Below are 27,500 nucleotides of genomic sequence, written 5' to 3'. Positions count from 1 at the left end.
GCATACGATAAATTGTAGTTTTTTTATACGCATCCGTAAATGTCATTCAACGCTTATAAGTCAAGGTTTGACATTTAATCAGATATGACTCCTGATTACAAGATTAGTAAAAGAAAATATATATATTTTTTCAAGGTAAAAGACCGTCGCTACAGAGTGAATTGGGGACACAAATACATACAAATTACATGTCAGCAACATACAGTATCCGTTACTTGGAGAATTTCTACTGTGTGAGAAAGTCGACCGACTCGAAATAACGCCGAGACTCTCCAGAAATCACGCTAGACTCTCCAGAAATCACGCATTAGATCACGCAATCTTCCCACGAGTTCTCCGAACTCTTAACGACCCTTCAACGACGTGGCGGTTGCGACAGGACGTGGAACCGGAAGACCCCATCCCCGAGTCCACTGGTACTTGTCACTTGCCCAGGCCCTCCTGAGGCAAAGAGCCTCCTGGTGTTGGTGGTATGAAACGCTTCTGGTGGGTCTCAGCATCCGAAGGAGGAGAGAAGTCTTGGAAATCGATCTTCCTCCCCGACCGCCTCCACCATCACTACTTCCCTCGACCTGGCCAGGACGTCTACAAACCTCTTCTGTCCGAGGAACCAGGTGAGACCTCAAGGGTCTGATGAAAACAAGGCCTTTGGCTGTCGAGGCCTTTGGCTGTCGAGGCCTTTGGCTGTCGAGGCCTTTGGCTGTCGAGGCCTTTGGCTGTCGAGGTCTTTGGCTGTCGAGGCCTTTGGCTGTCGAGGCCTTTGGCTGTCAAGGTATTTGGCTGTCGAGGTCTTTGGCTGTCGAGGCCTTTGGCTGTCGAGGCCTTTGGCTGTCGAGGTTTTTGACTGTCGAGGCCTTTGGCTGTCGAGGTTTTTGACTGTAAAGGCCTTTGGCTGTCAAGATCTTTGGCTGTCGAGGTTTTTGACTGTCGATGCCTTTGGCTGTCGAGGTTTTTGACTGTCAAGGCCTTTGGCTGTCAAGATCTTTGGCTGTCGAGGTTTTTGACTGTCGATGCCTTTGGCTGTCGAGGTTTTTGACTGTCAAGGCCTTTGGCTGTCAAAGCCTTTGGATGTCAAGACCCTAGGCTGTCGAGACCTTTCACTGCCAAGGTCTTTGACTGTCAAAGCCTTTGGCTGTCGAGGCCTTTAGCTGTCAAAGCCTTTGGCTGTCGAGGGCTTTGGCTATCGAGGGCTTTGGCTCTCAAGTCCTTTGGCTGCCAAGGCCTTTGACTGTCAAAGCCTTCGGATGTCAAGGCCTTTAGCTGTCAAAGCCTTTGGCTGTCAAGGACTTTGGCTCTCAAAGCCTTTGACTGTCAAACCACTTCACACCGATGACCTCCTTTGCAGATTTTGTTCTCCTGTGCGTCAGATTATTCTATTTAGCTAATGGGGGAGGGAAGGGGGGGTAGACTAGGGGTAAAATGGGTATCGGTCGATGGTGACCCACATGTTGAAACAAGGTCTACAAAGGTTGTTATTAAGTTTAAGATGAAGTGCACACATTTTGAATAATTCTGTTTGGTGGTGATACATATTGGAACCTTTAGAAACACTCATCAATGTTGAGAACCTTTGTGTATGCAAGTATGGAATGACAAGAGGAAAGACAGAAGAGGAAGAGCTTGTAGTTGATGAAGAACCCATCATTGGGCACGTTTCGACTTTTGTCTTTCTCGAGTCTGTGCTATGATTTGTTCGCCCCCGTTCACACTAGCGGTTCGAACCGCGGGGAAACCGTGGCGGTACCGCATAGTCAAAGGAAAACTATCGTGTGTGGACGCCTCCATTGACTTGCATTGTAATTGAGCTGCCGTTGTTCAACCAGTGTGGACAGGGGTTTAGTGATTCGACAGATCCTAATCCGCCAGGCGCCATCTTCGCCTAGTGAGACTATTTGGTCTTTGGCTGATACCAAATAATTCAAAGTGGTTTATGGGTGAGGGATGGAAGGGTAAACATAGATACGAATGATACTGTGTGGGAAGACTAATAGGAATTATAAATATATTTTTCCGAATTTGTAGGAAAATAAAAGGGCTACTTTCGCTCACCCTTGTTTTACTGTACTCGTCAATATAATACAAGCTGCCGGCTTGTAGTTCTTAGATATCAATAAGTTTTTCATAAATATCCTCTTCGGAGGAGGAAATACAATTAGATAATTTTTGAGTGATCTATGAATCAGCATAATACAGAAGAAAATGTTTGCTTAAGTTTAGGTAGTTTGTATAAGTGACAAGTTTTGTATACACTGACTTGTAGACAGGAACAACTGAATACTTGAATATATTCAGTATTTTTGGGTCAAACATAGGATATTTCTAGAACTCCTAGGTGTAGGAATTCTAGCTTAAATGTGTCATTTTGTCATATGACTGCATTCAAGATTATGAGGTTGAAATTAGAATATTCGTAGAGTTCCTAAGTGTAGGAATTTTAGCTTACATAAGAACATAAGAAATAAAGGAGACTGCAAAAGACCATAAGGCCTACACTAGGCAGCTCCGTATCCATCACCACCTGTCATCCCCATCCATAAAGTTGTCAAATCGTTTTTTAAAACAACTGATAGTTTCAGCGCTTACTACATGGTTACTAAGTTTATTCCATTCATCGACCACCCTATTAGTAAACCAATTTTTGCCTATTTCCTTAAATAGGCAAGTGCCATTTCAGCTAATATCATTTAAACAAGAAACAAGATGAGAAATGAAATTCACACTAGTGATCTGAACCACGCGGATACCGCGCGGAAACCGCGGTGGTACCGCATAGTCAAGAGAAAGCTGCGCGGTTGTATGTGAACGTCTCCATTAACTTTATCAGCTACAGAACTTCGCAGCGTATAAACTATTTCAAAAACCTACAGTGTGATGAAGAGATTTCAGAGATCAAGTTTTCCTCTGGGCTTAGCTGTCACATTCGCTTCATGACAAAACTTCATTCGCGCCCTCTCCGTCCAAACATTCCCTCTCAATTTCTCTCCTCAGTCGCTATTTTCTTGGTCACTGATCTTCTGAATTCGGTGGCTGGGGGCCTCCCTTCCCCAGGAAAACACATTTTAGATTTTCCGAAACGCCTCGTGTCTTCTATGCGAATATATCGAGTGAGTTCTTTCTTTTATTCCACTGGGGGTCGGAGTCGTAAACGGGACTTGAACCCACGATCAGGAATTTGCGAGACCAGCATGATTTCGATTGAACTACCAGCGCACCACACATACACACACGCACACACGCACACACACGCACACACACACACACACACACACACACACACACACACACACACACACACACACACACACACACACACACACACACACACACACACACACACACACACACACACACACACACACACACACACACACACACACACACACACACACACACACACACACACACACACTGTCAGTATGGCGGTACCGGCGGTATCTGGTTCGAATCCTGCCCAGGGCTGAATATAATTTCAGTATCGCTGCGCTTCGAGTCGTTACTCCAACTCTCGTGGGCGGGGAGTTGTGTGTGTGTGTGGGTGTAAGGTCATAGCATTACCCATAGATCGGTCATACGAGCTCTGAGCTCTCTCCCGGGAGGGAAATAGCTGTCGATCACGAGTCGAACACGTGATCCAAAGACCAAGTGAATACACACACACACACACACACACACACACACGTGTCCGTATATGAAATATGATATAATATGTATGTATGTATGCATGTATATTTCATAAATTATTCTGTAAAATCACGACGTTGACTTACTCTGGCTGCACTGATTGGCTATTTTAGCTCGTGATTCGAATTCTCCACCAAATCACTCTTGGCCAATGAGAACGCGGGACAGATAGCCAATGAGAACGCGCGACATATAGCCGGCTTGGGGTTTGCCGTCGAACGCAAATCCTCCTCCTCCATCCTAATCTAATCATAGCTTGATCGGCCTCAGCTTCTCGTTTTGCCAAATATATGTAATATTCAAATATGTTATCCCCTTCGCTGGCGGAGGAATGGCACGGAGGTGATTAATATCGTCTGGCGACAGTAAGAACAAGAGAAAAAGGACAACCCGGAGTGGAAGGGCTGTATGCTCAGCAGAATATTTTCACTTTACTAAATAAAATCGCTAAACACAGCGACTTGCTTAACTGTGATTCACTTCTCGTGTTGAATACTTTCGCTAGAGGGAAGGAGGTTTTCTTCAGTGAAATAAAATCGCCTGACGGCAGGGAAGGGCTAAGAGGCCAGTTAATCAGAGACTACCTCCATGTACGTGATGCTATGGACGCCAGGATCGTGACGTCATTAATTATGCATGACGTCATTCACTATCAGATGTCTTATCGCGAGGGGTTCGACTATTTTATTAGAGCCTACTCCTTGGTCATGGCGGCTAAAAGGGTTCTGATAAAAAAAGGATATATATGTATGTATATGTATATATGGCAACCCCCGTGTAAGGGGGAAAAAGCCTTTGGTATATGTATGTATGTATATACATATATGTATATATATATATATATATATATATAATATGTATATATATATATATATATATCCCTTAAATGACATATTAAACAAAGCTACCTGGCAAATTATTTAGTTAAAAAAAAAACTGATAATTCTTATAACTATTAGAACAACAAATTCATAGTAAGGTTGTGTTGAATGTACATCGATCATTTGCAAAATACGGTCCCCCCCCCCCACCCCGGGCTTTATTACACGTCGGGCTTTTCAAAGTCAAAGCATATTTAATTAGCTTAGGTTTGGTTTGGTTTGGCTTGGTTAAGTTAGGGTAAGGTTGGTGCAAGTAAAGTTTGTTAAGGTAGTGTATATTAAGGTAGGGTAATGTAGGTCAGATTAGGTTAGGTTAAGTTAGGTTTAAGGTAGATTAAGGAAGGATAAGGTACGATAATGTAGGTTAGATTGAGAGAGGTCAGTGGCATTGATGTGGGCATGTGATCTGAACAAAATCTAATAAATACCAAATGCTCTTCTACCAATAGCTTGAAGGGACCCATGACCTTGAGAATGACCTTGGAGGAGGTTAAGAAATGGTGTGGAAAAGGTGATGGAAGTAAGGAGAGAGACGCTCAGGAATGCAAAGAAGAAATAAGGTTTCTGGGACTGAGCCAGCTTGAGAAATTTCACGAGGCACCTTGTCCTGTCTGGTATAAAGTGATAAATTAGGGGTCGAGATATTTAGGTTTGGGTGGGTTAGGGTAGGGTAGGATAGGTTACATTGGGGTAGAGTAGGGTAGGGAAGTGTAGGTTGCGATAGGTTATGGTATGATAGGATAGGATAGGTCAAGGGTAGGTTAGGTAGGTTGGTTATGTTAGGTTAAGTTAGGTTAGGTTAGGTAGGTTAGGTTAGGTATGTTAGGCTAGATAGGTTAGATTAGGTCATGTCTTCTCAGTTAATGTCAGATTACAATAGTATCGTGTTGTTAAAGTAGCGTGATGTATTTATTTAACTCCTATATGTCTGGGAGCAGCCTAAAAAATCAATAAGAACAAATTCCTCCGACCACTGAAACAAACTTGAGACACAGGATTATATTTCCTTCACGTGAATAAAGGCACTTGGTGGCTGCTACAAATATATAAAGGTCGCTGACTTCTAAGGCAGAAATAAAGATAAGGATACGATATTTAATATAATGTTGTGTAGCAGTTTCACTGCTGGCAAATGTACACTCGAATTTCAGACTTCGCCAACAGTCGAGTGATAGATTGCACCACAAGCTGATGGGTTTATTATTTGCAATATCTCTATTACGTGCAACATTGCAGGTAACGATGACGATGCTGTCTATTGGCAATGTGGGATTATGCAAGATTGCCCTTGAGTTTTGGAATTTCAATGTACATACACATACCAAAGGCCCCCCTCCCCCCGTACAAGGGAGGTAGCCAAAAAACAAAGGCATAGAAACCACTCCCACCCATTCCATCCACACATACTCCACTCCCATCCACCTCCCACCCACCATCTTACCTTAGGTCCTCCTGGATGACGGGTCATCCCTGCATCTCGCCCACTACCCTGGGTCAGAAGCAGTGTTGCAAGACACAGCTTATCCACAGCAAGGCCGCTTCATTAAATCGGCGACCCTCCCTTCTCAGTGTACATAAAATAAATGCCCATGTCATTGGTTTTATATGTTTATTTTTGCGCCTTGAACGAAATAGATTAAATGTTACATGAATGTATGAACTGTAATAGGATATTGTAACAAAGATTACAGAAATGTAAGAAGCGTTCATTTATTCATTACGAAAAGAAAGGGAGTTAATCTTGAAATGCTTCGGGATTTATGCCATTTCCTTGTCAAGCATAGATTAATTTTTCCAAATTATATCGAACAATATTTTATATTTTTGCATAAACGAACAGAAAAAGTGAATTTGTTGGGACTATATTTTTGTAGTAATGATGTAAAATTTAGATATCTTAAAGACTCAAAGTAATTGATTTTGTGCTTACGAATTTTGCATGAAATAACAGAAAAGTAAAATTTGTAGGTACTACATTTTTTCATTAATGATATAAAACTTAAAATGTTCAAAGACGCAAATATAATACATTTCTATTTTTTTTTACAAAAAAAAAAAAAAAAAAGTAAGAGCCTGTTTGTATAATTTTTGAACGCCCAAACCAACGTCTTTTTATATTCAAAACTTCGAATTTCTTCTTCAATTCATACAAACGACGATTTTGACTTGAAAATAGAACAACATCAATAAAAGCTACAGGTTGTGTAAGATCAGTTTGCTAGCAACAATAGTCATCACACATTTTGTAACAGTAATCATTTTCTTTGTGACTGGCATCATTTATTACTTTCTAGAACTGGTAGTAAGCGCCATCAATTTTAGTCTTCATATAAACATATACCTGCAGATATATCAAATAAATTGTACAATTGTAAGTATAATATTCAGTTAAATCCATTTTCCTCTAATATATAAAATATAAATGTAATATTGTGTTCGATATACAGAAAGAATTTATTACGACATTGTAATTGAAATGAGAAAATTTGATAAATTATAAATTCAAAAATAGGCGCGCGCGCGTGTGTACGTACGTGTATGTGCGCGCGCGTGTGTAAGTACATATGCGCGTGTACGTACGTGTATATGTGTACGTGTGTGTATGTAAATGTACGTGTGTGCGTGTAAATGTGTGCGCGTGTGTACATGTGTGCGTGTATGTACGTATGTGCGTGATGTACGCGTGTGCGTGTATGTGTGTGCATGTATGAACGTGTTTCCGTGTATGTACGTGTATGTACCTGTGCGTGTACGTACATGTGCGTATATGTGTGTGTGTATGTGTGTGTGTGTGTGTGTGTGTGTGTGTGTGTGTGTGTGTGTGTGTGTGTGTGTGTGTGTGTGTGTGTGTGTGTGTGTGTGTGTGAATGAGAGAGAGAAAGAGATAAATAGAGAGAGAGAGAGAGAGAGAGAGAGAGAGAGAGAGAGAGAGAGAGAGAGAGAGAGAGAGAGAGAGAGAGAGAGAGAGAGAGAGAGAGAGAGAGAGAGAGGAGGTGGGAGGAAGGTGTACATAGGTAGTCTGAGTCTGTATTTGTTGTATGTGTTTGCCTGTACCTGTGTGCTAGCGAGTGTGGGTGTCTGTTTGAGTGTTTTTGAGTGTGTGTGAGTGCGTGTGTATGTCTTAGTGTCTGTACGTGTGTGTCTACGTGTGTATAAGTACGTCTGCTTGTCTACTGTATGTTTGCTTGTCTGTGTGCCCGTATGTCTGTGTATATGTATATTGGTATGCTTCTGCATGTATTTTCGTCGGAGCAACAACCATCCCAATGAAATATAGACCCATCAATGCATTCATTGCTATTTAGTCCCAGCCTGCCTCTCTCCATCTGGTTTCTAGTCTACATTTGGAGAAACTATCTCTGCTTTGGTGCTTGAGAACGAGTGGAGGTATAGGAACCTTCTGCAGATGATAAACGGGGGCTTTGAGTGAGTCAGTGGGCAAGCAAGAACATAGGTGCGTGTGTGTGTGTGTGTGTGTTTGTTGCACATGAAAAGTATATACCTTCACTCTCTCTCTCACGGGCATACACACACACGCCTACACACACACACACACACACACACACACACACACACACACACACACACACACACACACACACACACACACACACACACACACACACACACACACACCAATCTAGATGAAGTGAGATATGAAAACGGGACTCCACGAGCATAGCTCCCCTTCCCGTAAAATACAACTAGGTAAATACAACTAGGTAAATACACACACACACACACACACACACACACACACACACACACACACACACACACACACACACACACACACACACACACACACACACACACACACACACGTTCTCTCTCTCTCTCTCTCTCTCTCTCTCTCTCTCTCTCTCTCTCTCTCTCTCTCTCTCTCTCTCTCTCTCTCTCTCTCTCTCTCTCTCTCTTTCTCTCTCTATTGCTCTCGATTACATGAAAAGATATATTTTATTCACGATGAAATCATGAAGTGCATTTGAAACGTTGCCAGATCGCTTGTGAATACTTTAAAACCTTTTCATGTTCATCGATGTCAATCAAATGTATATTAATAGATTAAGAGATGTTTTGCTCTTCTCAGTATACTTAGTTGATGCATCATCATAGACCAGCTTCAAGTGGTTGGCTGTCACATATGGTACAGGCATTGGCTCTATTAAGAAAGTGCCTTGCAATTTCCGATGCTGGTCAAAGTGTTTATGTAATGTACCATCTAAAACGAGTATATTTTAGTACTTATTATAGCAATATGTTTATCTAATGAAATATAAATAGTCTCATGTTTATGAAATATAAATAGTCTCAGACATTTTTCCATTATTTGTGTGAAATATTTCGATGTTTAAGGAAAATATCACAATAGAAGGATGATGATGTTTGAAGAAGTTTCTAACTCATGATGTCATTGTCTGATTGATCTTCTTGATTAACATAAGAACATAAGAACATAAGAAATAAAGGAGACTGCAAAAGACCATAAGGCCTACACTGGGCAGCTCCGTATCCATCACCACCTGTCGTCCCCATCCATAAAGTTGTCTAATCGTTTTTTAAAACAACTGATAGTTTCAGCGCACACACACACACACACACACACACACACAAAGGAAGTGTCGAGGAGAAAATGAAGGAGAACCAACGAGAGAACGTGGGTGTTATCAAGAATAAGAGGTGGAGCAGGGAAGGAACGGACAGGAGAGTGATTAGGAATTGGAGAACATGGAGAACAAAAGAATGGGAATTGGAGAACATGGAGAACAAAAGAATGGGAATTGGAGAACATGGAGAACAAAAGAATGGGAATTGGAGAAAATGGAGAACAAAAGAATGGAAATTGGAGAACATGGAGAACAAAAGTGGGAATTGGAGAACATGGGGAACAAAAGAATGGGAATTGGAGAACATGGAGAACAAAAGAATGGGAATTGGAGAACATGGAGAACAAAAGAATGGGAATTAGAGAACATGGAGAATAAAAGTGGGAATTGGAGAACATGGAGAACAAAAGAATGGGAATTGGAGAACATGGAGGACAAAAGAAAGGGAATTGGATAACATGGAGAACAAAAGAATGGGAATTGGAGAACATGGAGAACAAAAGAATGGGGATTGGAGACCATGGAGAACAAAAGAATGGGAATTGGAGAACATGGAGAACAAAAGTGGGAATTAGAGAACATGGAGAACAAAAGAATGGGAATTGGAGAACATGGAGAACAAAAAAGGGGAATTGAAGAACACGGAGAACAAAAAATGGGAATTGGAGAACATGGAAAACAAAAGAATGGGAATTGGAGAACATGAACAACAAAATAATGGGAACTGGAGAAAATGGAGAACAAAAGAATGGGAATTGGAGAACATGGAGAACAAAATGGGAATTGGAGAACCTGGTGAACAAAAGAATGGGAATTGGAGAACATGGAGAACAAAAGAATGGGAATTGGAGAACATGGAGAACAAATGAATGGGAATGGGAGAACATGGAAAACAAAAGAATGGAAATTGGAGAAAATGGAGAACAAAAGAATGGGAATTGGAGAAAATGGAAAACAAAAGAATGGGAATTGGAGAACATGGAGAACAAAAGAATGGGAATTGGAGAACATGGAGAACAAAAGAATGGGAATTGGAGAACATGGAGAACAAAAGTGGGAATTGGAGAACATGGAGAACAAAATAATGGGAATTGGAGAACATGGAGAACAAAATAATGGGAATTGGAGAACATGGAGAACAAAATAATGGAGAACAAGAGGGGAAAGTGAAATTGTTCCACAGAAGTTAAGGTGATTGTTTTGGGAGAAATCAGACTTGTTTCAAAGACGACACCGACAGCGCCTCAAATTATTCATCCATTCTGTATAACGATTTCAGAGACCCTGAACAAATCTTTGAAGTTAAAAATTCTTTATTGAGATTAACAAAATAATACCTGAGACGTAATGGTAATAAAAGAATTTCGGAGTATCAAGTAACTGATAAGAGCGTACACAAAAGAGTTTTAGTCGCAGAAGTCAACGTGAGATTAAGTTTCTTCATAAATAATCGAATAATTACGACAGTCCAGTACTGAACACCAGCAGTTGTTAGGCAAATTGTTTTCCAAGATATATATATATATATATATAATATATATATATATATATATATATATATATATATATATATATCAGAGAAAATGTATCCATTAGCCGGAATATAGAATTTTAATTTTCATCTTAATTTCCTTTATAATTCTACTGTGGGTTTTTCGTGCATATATATATATATATATATATATATATATATATATATATATATATATATATATATATATATATATATAAACTTTGTCTCTAGTCACTGAAATTCGAAGCAACAATTACTAGTTTCCTCCAGTTTAAAAGCATTAAAGAAACTAAAACTCTGAACCAAATAGGAAGAGAGGAAAACTTTAACGAGGAAAAGGATCCCGGTTTCGTTATCTGTGAGTTTCCATGGGAATGAATGAGTAAATATCATACATTACGGAAAGTGGTTAGCATAGAAGCCTTTCGAAGTAAAATGAATGTTTCGTTCATTGTTATATGATTCATGAAGGTGGAACTGGGTATGCGTGGGGGGAGAGGCTTGGGGTCAGAACTTGTGTAGATTTAAGTGTTAAATCTTTTAAGTGTTAAATCTTTAAGTGTTCTGTAGTACGCTTGTAGATTTTTTTTTGTAGTTAGTTGTATCATTTATTTGTGTATTTGAAAAGTAAATGGAAATAATTTTCTTTCAGGGTCCGTGGCAGAGAGCACGAAAGACAACCCACCGTCAAAGTGCGAGAGGTTTAAGAATACCGTCTTTTCCAAAACCACACGGAAGGTAGGTCTGCAAGTAAACGGTCAAGACACACCCACACATAACCAAAAGCCCATCCACGCACACGCACGCACACTAACGTACTTGCACACACACCCGCACGTGCGCACACGCACCCACACGCACACTAACACACACACACACACTCACACACACACACACACACACACACACACACACACACACACACACACACACACACACACACACACACACACACACACACACACACACACACACACGCACACACGCACACCTGCAACCACACACACACCCAACCACTCACCCACCCACACACACGTACACACACACATATGCACACACATACACATATGTGCACACGCACATGCACACTTGTACACACGCGTACATATATATACACACATACACATGCATATACAGACACATATGCATGCACACACGCAAACGCACGCAAGAACGCAAACATGCACACTATCTGGGCGTGAATGTATATGTATCAGTACATACTTTGGTGTAAAATTAAAGGAACTTAAGTGTTTATATGGTAATTATAGGTTAGTGAAATAGACTTACTTCCGTGTCAGTGTACAAGACTCCCAAAGAACATGTAGTTATTTATTTTTCTTACTTTTTAACATTTTACTTTTTACTAAACTCCACGTGAGGAAAAATTACAGAGCACAAATCCCTCTTGCGTGTTTGGTAGTTCGACAAGCGTAAGTGTTTCGAAATGATCAGTGACCCGCCCACTGCGCCGCTGTTCCACACAAACCACCGACAGTTTTCCTTATTCTTTGACCTCCTACGTGTCATTCAACCTTCAGTCATCATGTGCTGAGGTTCAATTAGCCGACGATTTGCAGTATATTCGTGATTGAGTCTTTTCATGTGGAAGACTTTATTTGCGGCCCGGAAAGCTACAACGAAGTCTTATAAAACGCACAGTCGGGGAACAAAGGTTGGCTGGTCTCTTGAGGCTCTGCCGTGACGAATCACCTCTTTACACTTTGCTTTGTTTATGTCTGGGACGTACACTGGCTATAAATAGACTCGCTGCCCAGAAAGGGGTAATGCCTTAGGTGACTGGTACACAGGTAAACCTTCGAAGATTTTTAGGAGTGAATCGTAGTTTGGGTTCCTTTCTGTTGATGTCCGCGGCCTCAGGAAAGCTGGCGACGGTTACTGGACTCTATCAAACATCTCGTAGTAATTGTATTTTCTCGCCGGTACTTACTTAACTAGCGCTTCTATTCTTGAATATATAATATATATATATATATATATATATATATATATATCACACACACACACACACACACACACACACACACACACACACACACACACACACACACACAAATATATATATATATATATATATATACATACACACATACACAATTATTCTCTTCATTCAACCGTGAACTATTCCCTCCCAAGTAGATGTGAACGATATTTCTGAGTGAACAATTATGAAACCTGGAACGGATGAAAGGAAATTGTAAAACTTTTTGGTGTGAAACTGACAAAATTAATACTGACCTTCAACCCTCGACCCCCACCCCCTCTCCACCAGGCTTGAAGTCATCCCGTGTGAATAAAACCACCTTACGTTTGCCATAACAAAAGCTTTCAATGCCGTCATGACAATGGAAACGTTGTGACACAAACACCCCCAGAAAACGTTTGTGCTTCATTCGTATTAACAAGTGTACATTAATTGGCCAATTTGCCTGTGCGTCCAGCGTGTAATCAACATTAAACTGGATTAAGCTCTCTTGCATGATCCGTGCATTTTCAAAATATTATTTTTTTGCTTTGGTGGAATCCAAATCTAGGTATTATTGAAAAATTCTCCTTTGACAGCGAATTTCGTAATTATGCTTGCGCAACTGAATAAAGGTGTCGGTACTTGCAAGTTAACTTGCCCGGCAAGTAACTGTTGACACTAGGATAGTTTAGAGGCAAGTTGACTAACTTTCCGTTGACATTGGGCAAGTAAAGGGAATCGGTGGTATTCTTAAAAAAAATATTTCCTTATATAAATCTTGTATAAATTCTTAAAAAGGAAATATTTATATAAGGAAATATTTTTCTTTAAGAATACCACCGTAAGATTCTCACGGTGGTATTCTTAAAAATTCTTTATTCATATAAATCTTTCCCTTCCAAGGATTTATGCAAGAATTATACAGGGAAAGATTGTTTTTATGAATACCATCGATAGTTTAGTCGCTGACACTAGCCACTACAAAACCAGCCCCATGTCAGCCAGTTTTAAAATAGTCAAACATTAATCGAAATGAAATTTCTAGAACACATCAAACATTTGGATGAGTCTAGATGAATTCCTCCTTTATTCCAAGGGTAATCCCATGGCTGAATAGAATTGTTTGTCGACAGCTGGAGAAAATGAATAAAGATCGAGGACCACAGCCGAAAAGTTTGTGTGTATTCTGAATCTAAAGTATTACAGCGAGCGCTTTGGTATTCATTAGTGCTTTCTACAGCTAAATAATGTTATCATGCGTCAGGCAGAATAAAGTCTAAGATGCTTCAAAGAACTAATAGACAGAGGTATAAGCCTTTGATAGCTATATACACTCCACTCGGCTAAATAGAATTTAATGGCGGGTGGAAGAATAATCATTAGAGTTTATTATCAACTTCCAAATCGTTACACAAAAGTAAAGCTCAGGGTACAGAAGGTCGAGAATTCAATCGTTAGCTTCACGAAATTCGCCTTAAGATATAACGATATTACAGACTCTGTGGCACCTCGCAAGCTCCACTTCCCCCATCCTCAATCCACAACCCACATATTCGCAATGCAAGCGTAATGTGGAAATGGAGGGATGGTTGGATATTCCAAGTTCTGGTCACTGGCCAATCAGCGGCCGGGGAGAGCGGAAGACATTGACCAATAAACGGTCGCCTGGACTTGAGAGCGGAATGAGGCTAAGGCTCTTGGTTAACAAGCACTCTCTGTTTGTTGGAAGGAAAAAGTGGAGGAACTATCTTTTTTTTATTTGTTTTATCTTTTATTCATTTCTCCTTTTTTTGTCGGAGGGAAAGAATGTCATGTAATATGAGATATCATGAATTTTTTATGTATGACGCGTGAGGAAAATTATGAAAATTATAACTGCAATTTGAATACGAGAGATGGGGAACATTGAATCTGTATTATTAGTATATATATATATATATATATATATATATATATATATATATATATATATATATATATTATGATTATACATATACGTATATATTATGTATATACATGCGTACAAACGTGCGTATGTATATGCATTCAGGCATGCATACAGGCATACATGTCATATATGCATACATGCATGCATTCATACATGCATACATTCATGCATATATGCATGTGTACATGCATGCACACATGTATACATACATAGATTAATACATATGAGTTCATACATGAATACATGTATATATATATGTATATATATATACATATATATATATATATATATATATATATATATATATATATATATATTTAAGATTATTTCAGACAAAAGAGAGAGAATGTGGGTGGGGAAGGGCAAACGAAGATGTGTTAGGAATAGAGTTTATTGCCCTAACGTTGCGACCAACTTGGTCTTCTTCAGAGGACTACTGAAGAAGACCAAGTTGGTCGCAACGTTAGGGCAATAAACTCTATTCCCAACACATCTTCGTTTGCCCTTCCCCACCCACATTCTCTCTCATATATATATATATATATATATATATATATATATATATATATATATATGTATATATATATATATATTTATATATAATATATATATATACATATATAACACAGGAAACCCACAGTCGGAGAAAATAAACTTCGAATAAAGAAGAATCCTATATTTCGGCTATCAACTGTAGCCCTCTGCAGAAAGTTCCTGGGTGTTATTTACAAATGTGCTACTACATTTCTGTGTAGAAATATATATATATATATATATATATATATATATATATATATATATATACATATATACATGCAAACATACACAGATGGAAACACATAAATGCAAACATATATGCATGTATAAATGTATACATGCATGCAGATTTGCATACATGTATACATGTATGCAGACTTGCATACAGGCATACATGTATACATGCATATAGAAATGATTGCATGCATACAGACGTGCATATATACATGCATACAAGCACATATACATGCGTACATACATACATACATATGCATACCAAAGTCGACGATTCCTTCGTTCCATGCAGCGAGACGGAGTGACGTCATCATCGTAGTCTTGATTAAGAACATAAAGAAGGAGACTGCAAGAGACCATAAGGCCTACACTAGGCAGTTCTGTGTATATTACCACCAAAGATCCCCCATCCGCAAAACTATCTAACCTCTTATAACAACCATTAGTTTCTGCGCTCACTAATTGGTCATTAAGTCTATTACATTCGTTAATCACTCTATTGGTGAACCACTTCTCGCCTATCCCCTTAAATAAATTTGTCCAATTTAAGTCGGTTATTGCGAGTCCTACCCTGTTGCTGGTAACACCAAGATTATGTAAAAGAAATGACTGCCATAGGAATATCTAGACAATATTTACGAATGGAGTCAGGAGGGGAAGATGAAGTTTGATGATTTTTTTTTTGAGGGGGGGGATGAGTAAAAGTGAAAAGACATGAAGTTACACAATAAAGCAAATAAAGAAATGGACTTGGAAGTCTTTGATGTAGATGATTTGTCACCTAAGCAAACGTGTCAGTACAGTAATGGGAGATATAAAACAATTCAGAAAAATATAAAAGTAACAATTCGTGAGATGGACGAGGATATGACAAAGTATTTGAAAATCTTATCCACCCTAGACTGAAATGCGCAGCAGTGGTGTGGTATCTACATACTCAGAGGAAAGATATATGAAAAACAGAAAATAATAAGGGGGCAACTAAATGATCTCTAGTTTGGATGACAAAGCTTATAAAGAGAGATAAGATGAACTGGGATTGGCCTCAATTAAAGAGGAAAGAGAAAGAGGGGATGTGGTTACTCTCTTTGGAACCGTGAAAGGTCTGAAAAAATTGAGAGAAGATCAATCATTACGGAATGAAAGGATATCAAAAGGAAGTAGCAAGAAACTTAAGAAGTTGGAATGTCAGAAAGATGTCAAGAAATGTACAGTAGATTTCAGTGTTGATGCATGATTTCCAAAAAATGGATCAGAAGAAAGAGAACAGGCGGATAACATCAGTTTGAAGCTAGATTTTACAAGTGGAGATGGGACCACATGAGCATAGCTCCAACATTGTATATTATAATTATGTATACGAGTTTGTGTTACTGTTTTTTTTTCTTTGTGTGTGTGTGTGTGTGTGTGTGTGTGTGTGTGTGCACGCGCGCACGCGAGCGTGTGTTTTTCGTACAAGGTGCAGTAATACAGGAAAACTGTATATTTCGACTAATATCTGTAATCCTCTTCAGCAGAATGGTTACAGGAAGATAGAATACAGGTATAAATGAGGTAGTGAGGAGTACAGAAAAAGGGACGAGGAAAAGCTGGGGGGGGGGCTCAGGTTACATATTAATTCCCCGATAGTGGGTTTAAAGTGTACATTTACAAATGTGTTATAACATTACCGTTTCCCAAAGTGCGGTAAGAAATAAATAAAATAAGCCTTGGCATTTTATTTCCAGAGGAAGACAGATTTTGTGTAGAGAAGTGTTTATATAACCTATAGTCCACATAACTGGCATATATATTTTAAAAATTAACTCTGATTTTTTCTAGTAGAAAATACTGTGACAACTGAAAATGATAAAGCTGAATTACGCCTTGCACTTCTTCAAGACGCCTTGGAGGAGGGGGGGAGGGGAGGAAGGAAAGGGGGGAGTTGAGAAAACGCTTTGACCATCCAGCTTTAAGCAAGAGGGGTCGAAGGCCCTCAGCGAACTTAAGAATGAAGTTTTGTGACGTCATCACACCATGGTCGCATTCTCCATCCTAACTGGAAACCTCGGAGACCAGCTGGCAATAGTTCCTCGTCCTCACCACCAGTTGCACAGTCGAAGGCAACAATAGCGGTGGCCTTCCTTGGCAGTTGTCGATGTACCCATCGCCCCTCCCCTCTCCCCCTCCCCCCGCGGATGGAGGGAGAAGATGTTAAAGGGAGCTGTGTTAATGTGGGGCTGTGGAATGTAACACTGACTGGAAACAGACGAGTGTTTTGTAATTGTAACGCGACCCTATATCTTCCAGTAACTTTCACCACAGTGATATGCATACATGTCCTTTTTGTGTGTGTCTGCATTTGTGTGTAATGTTGTGCAAGTGTTTTTGTGTATAATGTGGCGTGTGTGTGTACATACAGTATATGTATATACGCATAAAGATGAAAGTGAATTGTGATGAAAGTGTGCAGCCTTTTGGGTTCACTGCAGGACCACCGACCTATCCCTCTGGGGGACGGTACAACCTCTGTACCTCACCAGAGTGGGTTGATTCGGTTTACTGTGGTTGTGCGTTAACGTGAAGTTTCGAAAACGGAATGTTTGTGGTTGTGAATGGAGTTTAAAATCAATGTAATCGGCTCGATTCTGATACTGAACAGGTGCAACACGGAAGTGCACCACTGGTATACCGCCCTCTAATGTCCACCGTTGTGACTTGAACGATTGCCTGGCACTTTTTGGGAGGACGAACCTAGGTTTCAGGCGTTTGAATTAAGAACATTATCCATCGATTCACGAAAGCTGTGTGTGTGTGTGTGTGTGTGTGTGTGTGTGTGTGTGTGTGTGTGTGTGTGTGTGTATGTATGTATGTATGTATGTGTGTGTGTGTGTGTGTGTGTGTGTGTGTGTGTGTGTGTGTGTGTGTGTGTGTGTGTGTGTGTGTGTGTGTGTGTGCGCGCGTCTCGTTCACACAGATCAGACTCGGACAGATGCATTTATGGTAACAGTTTCTTCGAGTTTCCATTTGCTGGAAGCCCACAGCTCCATAGCTAGCAGGAGTCTCGGGCCCCTGTGGTCTCTGCAAGAACAAACTATTTTGAAATATGTATTGTATGTATGTAGGGATGTATGTGCTGTATTACAGCGGGGCTCGTTACCACATTACCAACTGGGTGGAGGAACAACGGAACAGTCACTTGACAGCTTTCTTTGTGTAAAAAAAAAAAAAAAAAAAAAAAAAAAAGGGGGAGAATATTATCGAAGCTTATACAGAGCTTAGGACACGTTCGGTTACAGAATGCCAGCCCTCCGGGGTTGCACTTCGAGATGAACCTGAGATTGTTGATTGGTTGTTTGAAGAAGATCGACGGGGAGATGATTATTTCCGACATCTGTCCTACAGAAGGTTGGTCCTTATATATGTTAGTACTCATACCTATAACATTTTAGTACTTAAAAATATAGAAAGTTAGAAAGAATAAAAAATTTGCGAGGACATACAGATATCTCATTAATGTACATATATTGATGTACTTCTTTGTCTAAAAGGATGAACATTGCTTACTCGCAGTCATCAAATATTCAGAATTTTACTTCAAATCCTTCCAGTCATGACTAAACTTCATTTTACATAAGATATTCATTAAGACTTGAAGAGCCTTTCCATGCTCCAGGATTTAATCCCCATAGGGTCTAATCCCCAGAAATGTTAATTAAGAATGCAGAAAGCTTCTAAATCTGGTTAAGAATGATCCAATATTCTAAAACAGCGTTTCCCAACCTTTTCCGACCATAGCAGCACCCACTGTTGTCATATCTAAGTAGTCCAGCACCCCTATCTCGTTATTAGTACGACAAAACAAAGTGAAATGTACTGTTTGATGATTTATTTTCTCGATTCCTTAGAACTGAAACAAATTGAGAATATTGTTTTTTAGAAGAAATAAGAACAACCTATAAAAATAAGAGCATGAAAAAGTAAAAAAAAAAAAAAAAAAAAAAAACGCAACTAGGTAATTAATGATGTGCCAATGTTATTTTTGTGTGCATCACTTCCTAGCACCCCAGGTTGGGAAGCACTGGTCTAAAAGTTAACGCTCTCAGGTACGTATTTTATACTAATGGGTCCCCGCTCACGGTACGAAGGCATAATTTTGATCAAAGACGCGACTACCTCAAGTTGGGTGGACAATCGTGATTTAGTCTAAAAGTTACGCTCTCTCTCGTGACCATGAAATAATGCTTTCGAGTTTAATGAAGTTTGGCCTCGGCCCGCCCAAAGTATCGATAAGCATGTGGTAAAATCGTATTAAGTTTACCTACATTTGCCTCGTGTACTTACATAAAACATACTTGTATGCATGTACAAGCACATGCCTATATACGTACATACATGTATACGTACGCACGTACACACGTATCTCTACACGTAAATACATGCGTGTATATCTACGTGTGTATGAAAGCATGTATACATACATGCATGCACACATGTATATTCATGTAATATAGAAACACAGTGTACATGTATGCAGAGGCATTGAAAGCCATGAATATGCTAGCAGGTATATTGGCGCACAGAGAAATAGACGAATATCTAAATTTATATATGAATTATATATGTATATCAAACGTATATTTACACGCACACACACACACGGTATCTGGGTCCAATCCTGCCCAGGGCTGAAATGATTTCAGTATCACTGAGCTTCTAGTCGTTACTCCAACTCTCGTGGGCGGGGAGTTGGGGGTGTGTGTGCGTGTAAGGTCATAGCATTACCCATTGATCGGTCATACGAGCTCTGAGCTCTCTTCCGGGAGGGAAATAGCTGTAGATCACGACCAACACGTGATCCAAAGACCAAGGTGAATCTCTCTCTCTCTCTCTCTCACACACACACACACACACACACACACACACACACACACACACACACACACACACACACACACACACACACACACACACACACACACACACACACACACACACACACACACACACACACACACATACATACATTAAAATCCACTTTCCCCCTATAAAAGGAGGTTAGCCAAGTCCAAACATAAACTCGCATCGTAAACAGATAAAACCCCTTCAACCACTCCCCAACACCCTCCCACCTCTGCACATCGGTAAAGAATAGGAAGAAAAATGTTGGTAAATAATAATTGTTGACAGGGAGTTGAGCAAAACTGTGTGTATTGAAACAAGAAAAGGACGAGATGAAGGAAATATTGCCTTAGGAAGAGAAGTGCAATTGATGTGTACACTTACAGAGGTGCATACACACACACACACACACACACACACACACACACACACACACACACACACACACACACACACACACACACACACACACACACACACACACACACGCACTTACATAGGTACACACACACTCACACACACACACACACACACACACACACACACACACACACACACACACACACACACACACACACACGAATTGAAGACGCAGTAGTACCGTTCGCGGCCGCCACTACGGCGGTTTGGGTTCGAATCCCGCCCAGGGATGAAATAATTTCAGTATCGCTGCGCTGTGAATTGTTACTACAACTCTCGTGGGTGGGGAGTTGGGTGTGTATGCGCGTGTATGGTCATAGCATTACCCATAGATCGGTCATATATGAGCTCTGAGCTCTCTTCCGGGAGGGGAAATAGCTGTCGATCACGAGTCCAACACTTCATCCAAGACCATGATGAATCACACACAAACGCACGGACATATACACGCACACGCACACACGCACGCACACACACCTACACACACAAAAAAAAATGAAATTGGAAAATAAAAACTCACTACATTCCTACTGAACCTATAAACACATTGAACTTACGACTTTCATTGAAAGGGGGTGAGAGGGGGGGGGGAGGTTGACCAACGTACATTGTGCCAGGCTGCCATAAACTATCACCTCTTCGCCTGGCCCTACTCGGAAGTCGATAGAAAATGCAGCTTTCGTGGCATTGCTTGGCTAGAACTCCTGCCATGAGTGAGAGTTTATGTCTAGAATATTTACGAGCTCGTGCCTGCACGGCCCACCCTTGGGTTAAGGTCTGGACAGAAATATATATACAAAAAAAAAAAAAAAAAAAAAAAAAAAAAAAAAAATCTAAATGTCAAACGATCGTCTCCTCTCCCATGCTCTACGTGCCAAGCGGTTGTTTGTTTGTGTGTGTGCGCGTTTGTGTGCATCTATGTGATTCACCATGGTCTTGGATCACGTGTTGGACTTGTGATCGACATCTATTTCCCCTCCCGGAAGAGAGCTCAGAGCTCATATATGACCGATCTATGGGGAAGGCTGTGACCTTACACGAACACACACACACATAACTCCCCGCCCACGAGAGTTGGAATATCGACTTGCAGCGCAGCGATACTGAAATTATTTCATCCCCGGGCGGGATTCGAATCCGGACCGCCGTAGTGGCGGCCGCGAACTCTACCACTGAGCCGTCGTGTGTGTGTGTGTGTGTGTGTGTGTGTGTGTGTGTGTGTCTGTGTATGTATGTGTGTATGTGTGTGTGTGCGTGTTTGTTTTATCCAAATAAAACATTAGATAAGCCCAATAGGGCGTAAACATATGTACAAATAAAGCCTCACTACCATCGCCCAAATTGGGTTAACCCGGGATTTGAACTCGGGTCTCTTGCTGTTTAAAGAGTCATCCTACCACATTGCACTGTTTCTAAAACCATCGTCTTTAATGTCACATGGTTTAGAACAATATCGTAACGATAGACTTCTTTACACACGTATAATGACTAGAAGATATATATATTTTTTCAATATCCTATTGGTCTATTCTAAACTGGATACAATAATCTGGGAATTTATGGAGTAAGACAAATGTTTAGTCCATCAACGTCCATAACCTCCGCTTCTGATTTATAAAATCGTCTGACGCTAGGCATAACAAACTCTTGAAAAGGAAGGACTGGTCAGTGATGGGCTCGTGCTGGGTATATAATTGTGGAACCAAATTTCTCCGCCAACTTTGGATCGCTGGAGACCTTAAACTGTGGTGTGCGTGCATACAATTCTCAGATCGAATGTCAGCCGCACGGTGCTGCACTTGTAGATGTAGGTATTGACACATTTTGAAAACGAGTGAGGAGATTATTTTATCCAATGTCCGTCTCGCAGGACAACTATTTGTTTATGTATTAATCTATTTGTTTATTTCATTGCTCAATTATCTATTTATATGCTTATTTATCTATCTCTTTATCAATTCACTTCTTTGTTTATTAATATATCTGTTTATTAATTTATTCATTTATATACTTATTTGATTTATTCATTCATTTATTCATGCATATATTCACTTGATCATTTATTTATTTGCTTATTTATTTCATTCATTTATCTATCTTTTCTTTTTCGTTCTTCGTTGGATAAAAAAAATTGGAGGGCATTTTGGAGTGCGCTCGGGACAGTAAAGGTCATGCACGAACTATTTCCAAAATAGCATCGTAAGAGAATCACGACCTGGCGCGAAGCGTCGGCGTTCAGCGGAAATTGCTGAATACAGTGAGAGTTTTTGATTGGGCCTTTGGGTTTCGAGCGAAGCGCGTGCGCACGAGCACTGTGACGTGAGCGCCATGCGGGTTGGAATTTGATGTCTTACTTTTCTTCGTTCTTCGTTGGACTAGAAAATCGGAGAGCATTTGGAACGCACTCGGAACATTGACGGTCACGCACAAACTATGTCAACGGTCGTGAGGATCCTGCATTTTATGTATTTTTAGATTATTCATTCATTAGCTTATTCATTCATTTGTTTATCCTATTCATCATCCTAACATATATATAAAAGCGAAACTATTCATGGGATAGAAATATCAACTTGAAATGTCGAAAGAATCTTCAAATATGCATCACACTGAAGGCCAATAGTCCGGTTTTTAGGTACACATCTTTATTATTATTTTTTTTCAACCTCGACCACCAGTTTATCCATTCAGGATTGCGTGAACCTTTTTTTCAAGCCTTTCTTGATATTCAACTGCTTCACGAGGCCACGACTGCTCTGCAGGAGTTCTTCAGACCCCTGGGTGGTCTTCAGGATTCTCAGGAACTCACAAGTGTCTCTCAATCTCCATCCAGTCTTGCCAAGGAGCATTAATGGTTTCTGACGGTCATGTGAGATCAATCAATCAATCATTGCTTCGGCTTTCACTAAATGGATAACCCTCAGCCTCTCAGTGGCTGGAGTCTTCGAAACCTCCCTTAGATCTCTCTGGGAAGAAACTTTGGACTGTATTGTGTCTGTGCGGGACTGCTTCAACGCCACCGACTGAAAATCGTAGGGATAGGAAAAGACTCGCCAGCTGTCAGTTCTCCATGTGTGAAAGAATTGTAAGAAATAGAAGCATACCTGAAGTTGATAGAGATCGTGGACCCAGCCAAGAGACCAAGTGTCAGCCTCTCGGGGCTACACCTGATGGAGGTAAAGGAAGTTGACAAGTTCTGAATATTGGGAACTTTACCGTTCATCTTGCAGGACCACCATAAGCTGGGAACGCTCGTTCTGGGTATCGTTATTTGAGCGTATCGAAAAGGTTGAATCACATAAAAAATGTGTGATGATGATATGGTTTAACGTCACAAACTCCCCCCTATCGGAAGTCCAGGACGGTGCCCCTCACAGAGGGCTTTGTAACATGGAATTTAATGAACCATGCCCTTGGTTCAACTTCGCCGGTGGCAGGATTCGAACCACCATCCCCTCGACCTTCGCCGCAAGTAACGACGACCTAACCTGCTCAGCCAGCGAGCTTAAAAAAAAAAAAAAAAGTGTAGTTAGCATAAATTCTCTACTCCCATCAATTCGAGGGAACTCATTGTCACGGTTGTTAGACTTTATGAGCCTCTAGGCCCTAAGAGTCCCTAGAGTCTAGGGACTCCTAGCTGCCTCTACTCTACTTCTCGCATTCTACTCCCACTCAAATACCTCTCTTGGGTCTTCCTCGGCTTATTCTGGCTCTTGAGGATTTGCGAAGTTGTCCTCCATGCCCCGCCACGTAGTTCCTTCCGTCGAACTTCCTAGTTTGTGAACGCTGAGCTAACGGCGATGGTAGCTGCCGATTCCGTGTAATGTTATTAATCATTACCCGGTTATTGTTTATGTTTTAGCTGACGACAGATGAACTTACTCACCTGGGGGGTTATTCATAAAGGTTAGGGTTATCTTTTGGGGGGGCGAGGAGGAGGAGGAGGAGGAGGAGGAGGAGGAGTAGGAGTAGTAGTAGTAGTAGTAGTAGTAGGAGGAGGAGGAGCAGTAGTAGGAGGAGGAGGAGCAGTAGTAGGAGGAGGAGGAGGAGCAGTAGTAGGAGGAGGAGGAGCAGTAGTAGGAGGAGGAGGAGCAGTAGTAGGAGGAGGAGCAGTAGTAGGAGGAGGAGGAGCAGTAGTAGGAGGAGGAGGAGCAGTAGTAGGAGGAGGAGGAGCAGTAGTAGGAGGAGGAGGAGCAGTAGTAGGAGGAGGAGGAGCAGTAGTAGGAGGAGGAGGAGGAGGAGGAGGAGGAGTAGAGGAGCGTACAGGAAAAGGAGGGAGGAAGAGAAAAGAAGAGAGTAACAAGAGAAGAAGGGTATGGAACTGAAGAGAATGGAATGGAGAAAAAGAAAGAGAAGTGAAGAGAAGGGAAGTGAAGGTAAGAGAAGCTAAGAGAAGGGAAAAGGAGGCAAGAGAAGGGAAGAGAAGAGGAGAGGAGAGGGTAGAAATCCCCATAGCCATAATGACATGGACAAGCATCCAAGGCGGTCGCTACACTTTACTAGCATTTAGGTCGTCTATTCCTCATTGTACCTTCAAGTCGATCCTTCTTCCCATTTTTCTTTCTTGTTGTTGTTGACTTTCTACCTCCCTGCTTATGGTAACATATTTTTTTCTGTTTCATTCTCCTATATATCTCTTCCATATTCCTAAATCTCGGGTTATGTTCCTTTTCTCTAATCAAGTTATCGTTGTGTCTGTGGCTTTGTTCTTTTGGTTTTCTTCAAGATACATTTGAGTGTAACATATCCCCCCATATTCATTCATTATTTTATTCTCCTCTTTTATCCACATTCTTTCCTCGTTTCCTATTCCAATCCTCTTCCCATAATTTTTTGTCATCTGTCTTACATACCTGTCACACTGCTGTCTTTCCTTCTTCCTTCCTCCTTCCACCTCCATTTCTATCCATGGTTGTGGTGGATATGGTGTTGATGATGGTGGTGGTAGTGGTGGTGGCGATAGTGGTGACTGTGGTTGTGGTAGTGGTGTTGGTGATGATAGTGGTGATGGTGGTTGTGGCGGTGATGATGGTGGTAGTAGTTGTGGAGATGGAGGAGAAAATGTAAGTAGAAGTGGTGAGGGTAATAGAGGAGAAGAAGAAGAAGAAGAAGAAGAGGAAGAAGAGGAAGAAGAAGAGGAAGAAGAAGGAGGAGGAATAGGAGGAAGAAGAAGGAGGAGGAATAGGAGGAAGAAGAGGGAGAAGAAGAAAGAGGAGGAAGAGGAGGAGGAAGAAGAGGAAGAGGAAGAAGGAGGAGGAAGAAGGAGGAGGAGGAAGAGGAGGAAGAGGAGGAAGAGGAGGAAAAGGAGGAGGAGGAGAAGGAGCCTCACCTCCGGAAAGTTAATTTCCCAAGTGATTAGGGTTGCGTTGAGCTTCTTTCCAAGAACTCTGACTACTCCCCTTTACGCCTTCTAACTTCATTACATGTACGTACACACACACACACACACACACACACACACACACACACACACACACACACACACACACACACACACACACACACACACACACACACACACACACACACACACACACACACACACACACACACACACACACACACACACACACGACTCGGTGGCGCAGTTGGTAGAGAGCTGAAATACTAGCATGGTGGTGCCCGTAGTACTTGGTTCGAATCCTGCCCAGGGCCGAAATTATTTCGGTACCGCTGCGCTTCGGGTCGTTACTCTGACTCTCGTGGGCGGGGAGTTGGGTGTGTGTGTGTGTGTGGAAGGTCATAGCATTACCCATAGATCGGACCTACGAGCTCTGAGCTCTCTTCCAGGAGAGAAATAGCTGTCGATCACGAGTCCAACACGTGATCCAAAGACCAAAGACCAAGTGAATACACGCACACACGTGCACACACACACACACATGCACACACACACACACACACACACACACACACACACACACACACACACACACACACACACACACACACACACACACACACACACAAAACTCGGTGGCGCGGTTGGTAGAGTCCCAGAATCAGTATGACGGTACCGGCGGTACCTGGTTCGAATCCTGCCCAGGAATGAAATTATTTAATTATCGCTGCGCTCCGAGCCGTTACTTCAACTCTCGTGGGCGGGGAGTTGGGTGTGTGTGTGAGTGTAAGGTCATAGCATTACCCATAGATCGGTCATAAGAGCTCTGAGCTCTCTTCCGGGAATGAAATAGCTGTCAATCACGAGTCCAACACGTGATCCAAAGACCAAGGTGAAGGTGAATCACACACACACACACACACACACACACACACACACACACACACACACACACACACACACACACACACACACACACACACCTATCTATATATATATATATATATATATATATATATATATATATATATATATATATATATATATATATACATATATATATTCATGGCTGGAATGGGTGGGAATGATTTTATGCCTTTTCCTTTTTGGCTACCTTCCTTGTAAGGGGGAAAAAGCCTTGGTATATGTATGTATATATATATATATATATATATATATAATGTACATATGTATTCATGCATGTATGTATGTGTGTGTATGTGCCTGTGTCTTGCGTGTTTAGACATTCTGACAGATTGACGTGAGCAGGAATAAGAAACACACGAGTCTTAAGCCCTGTTCACACTAAGACTTTGAACCGCGGCGTTTTAATTACAGTGTAAGTCAATGGAGGAGTTCACACCCAGCTGCATAGTTTTTCCTTGACTATGCGGTTCAGACCACTAGTGTGAATAGGGTCTTAGTTTGAATTTATTCCCGACTATTTTTTGCAGTTACACTGGATTGTTT

The 27,500-nt window shown here is 41.0% G+C and overlaps 1 protein-coding gene across 5 annotated transcripts in view; it reads left to right on the top strand.

Moving 5' to 3' along the window:
• Nucleotides 1-27,500, top strand: part of LOC143027037 (solute carrier family 35 member F3) — a 583,434-nt gene that overhangs the window by 280,743 nt on the left and 275,191 nt on the right. For all 5 annotated transcript variants that reach the window (XR_012966555.1, XM_076187892.1, XM_076187893.1 and 2 more), the window contains one exon: nt 11,335-11,420. Coding sequence is in view for 4 of the 5 variants with exons in the window: in XM_076187892.1 (XP_076044007.1) it covers nt 11,335-11,420 (86 nt within the window). In the remaining variant the exon portion in view is untranslated. The remainder of the gene's footprint in view (nt 1-11,334; nt 11,421-27,500) is intronic.

Source organism: Oratosquilla oratoria, chromosome 7 (assembly GCF_046742065.1).
Source record: "Oratosquilla oratoria isolate Oo_2021 chromosome 7, ASM4674206v1, whole genome shotgun sequence".
Taxonomy (NCBI): Eukaryota; Metazoa; Arthropoda; class Malacostraca; order Stomatopoda; family Squillidae; genus Oratosquilla; species Oratosquilla oratoria.
This window is presented reverse-complemented; position numbering and strand designations above follow the sequence as displayed.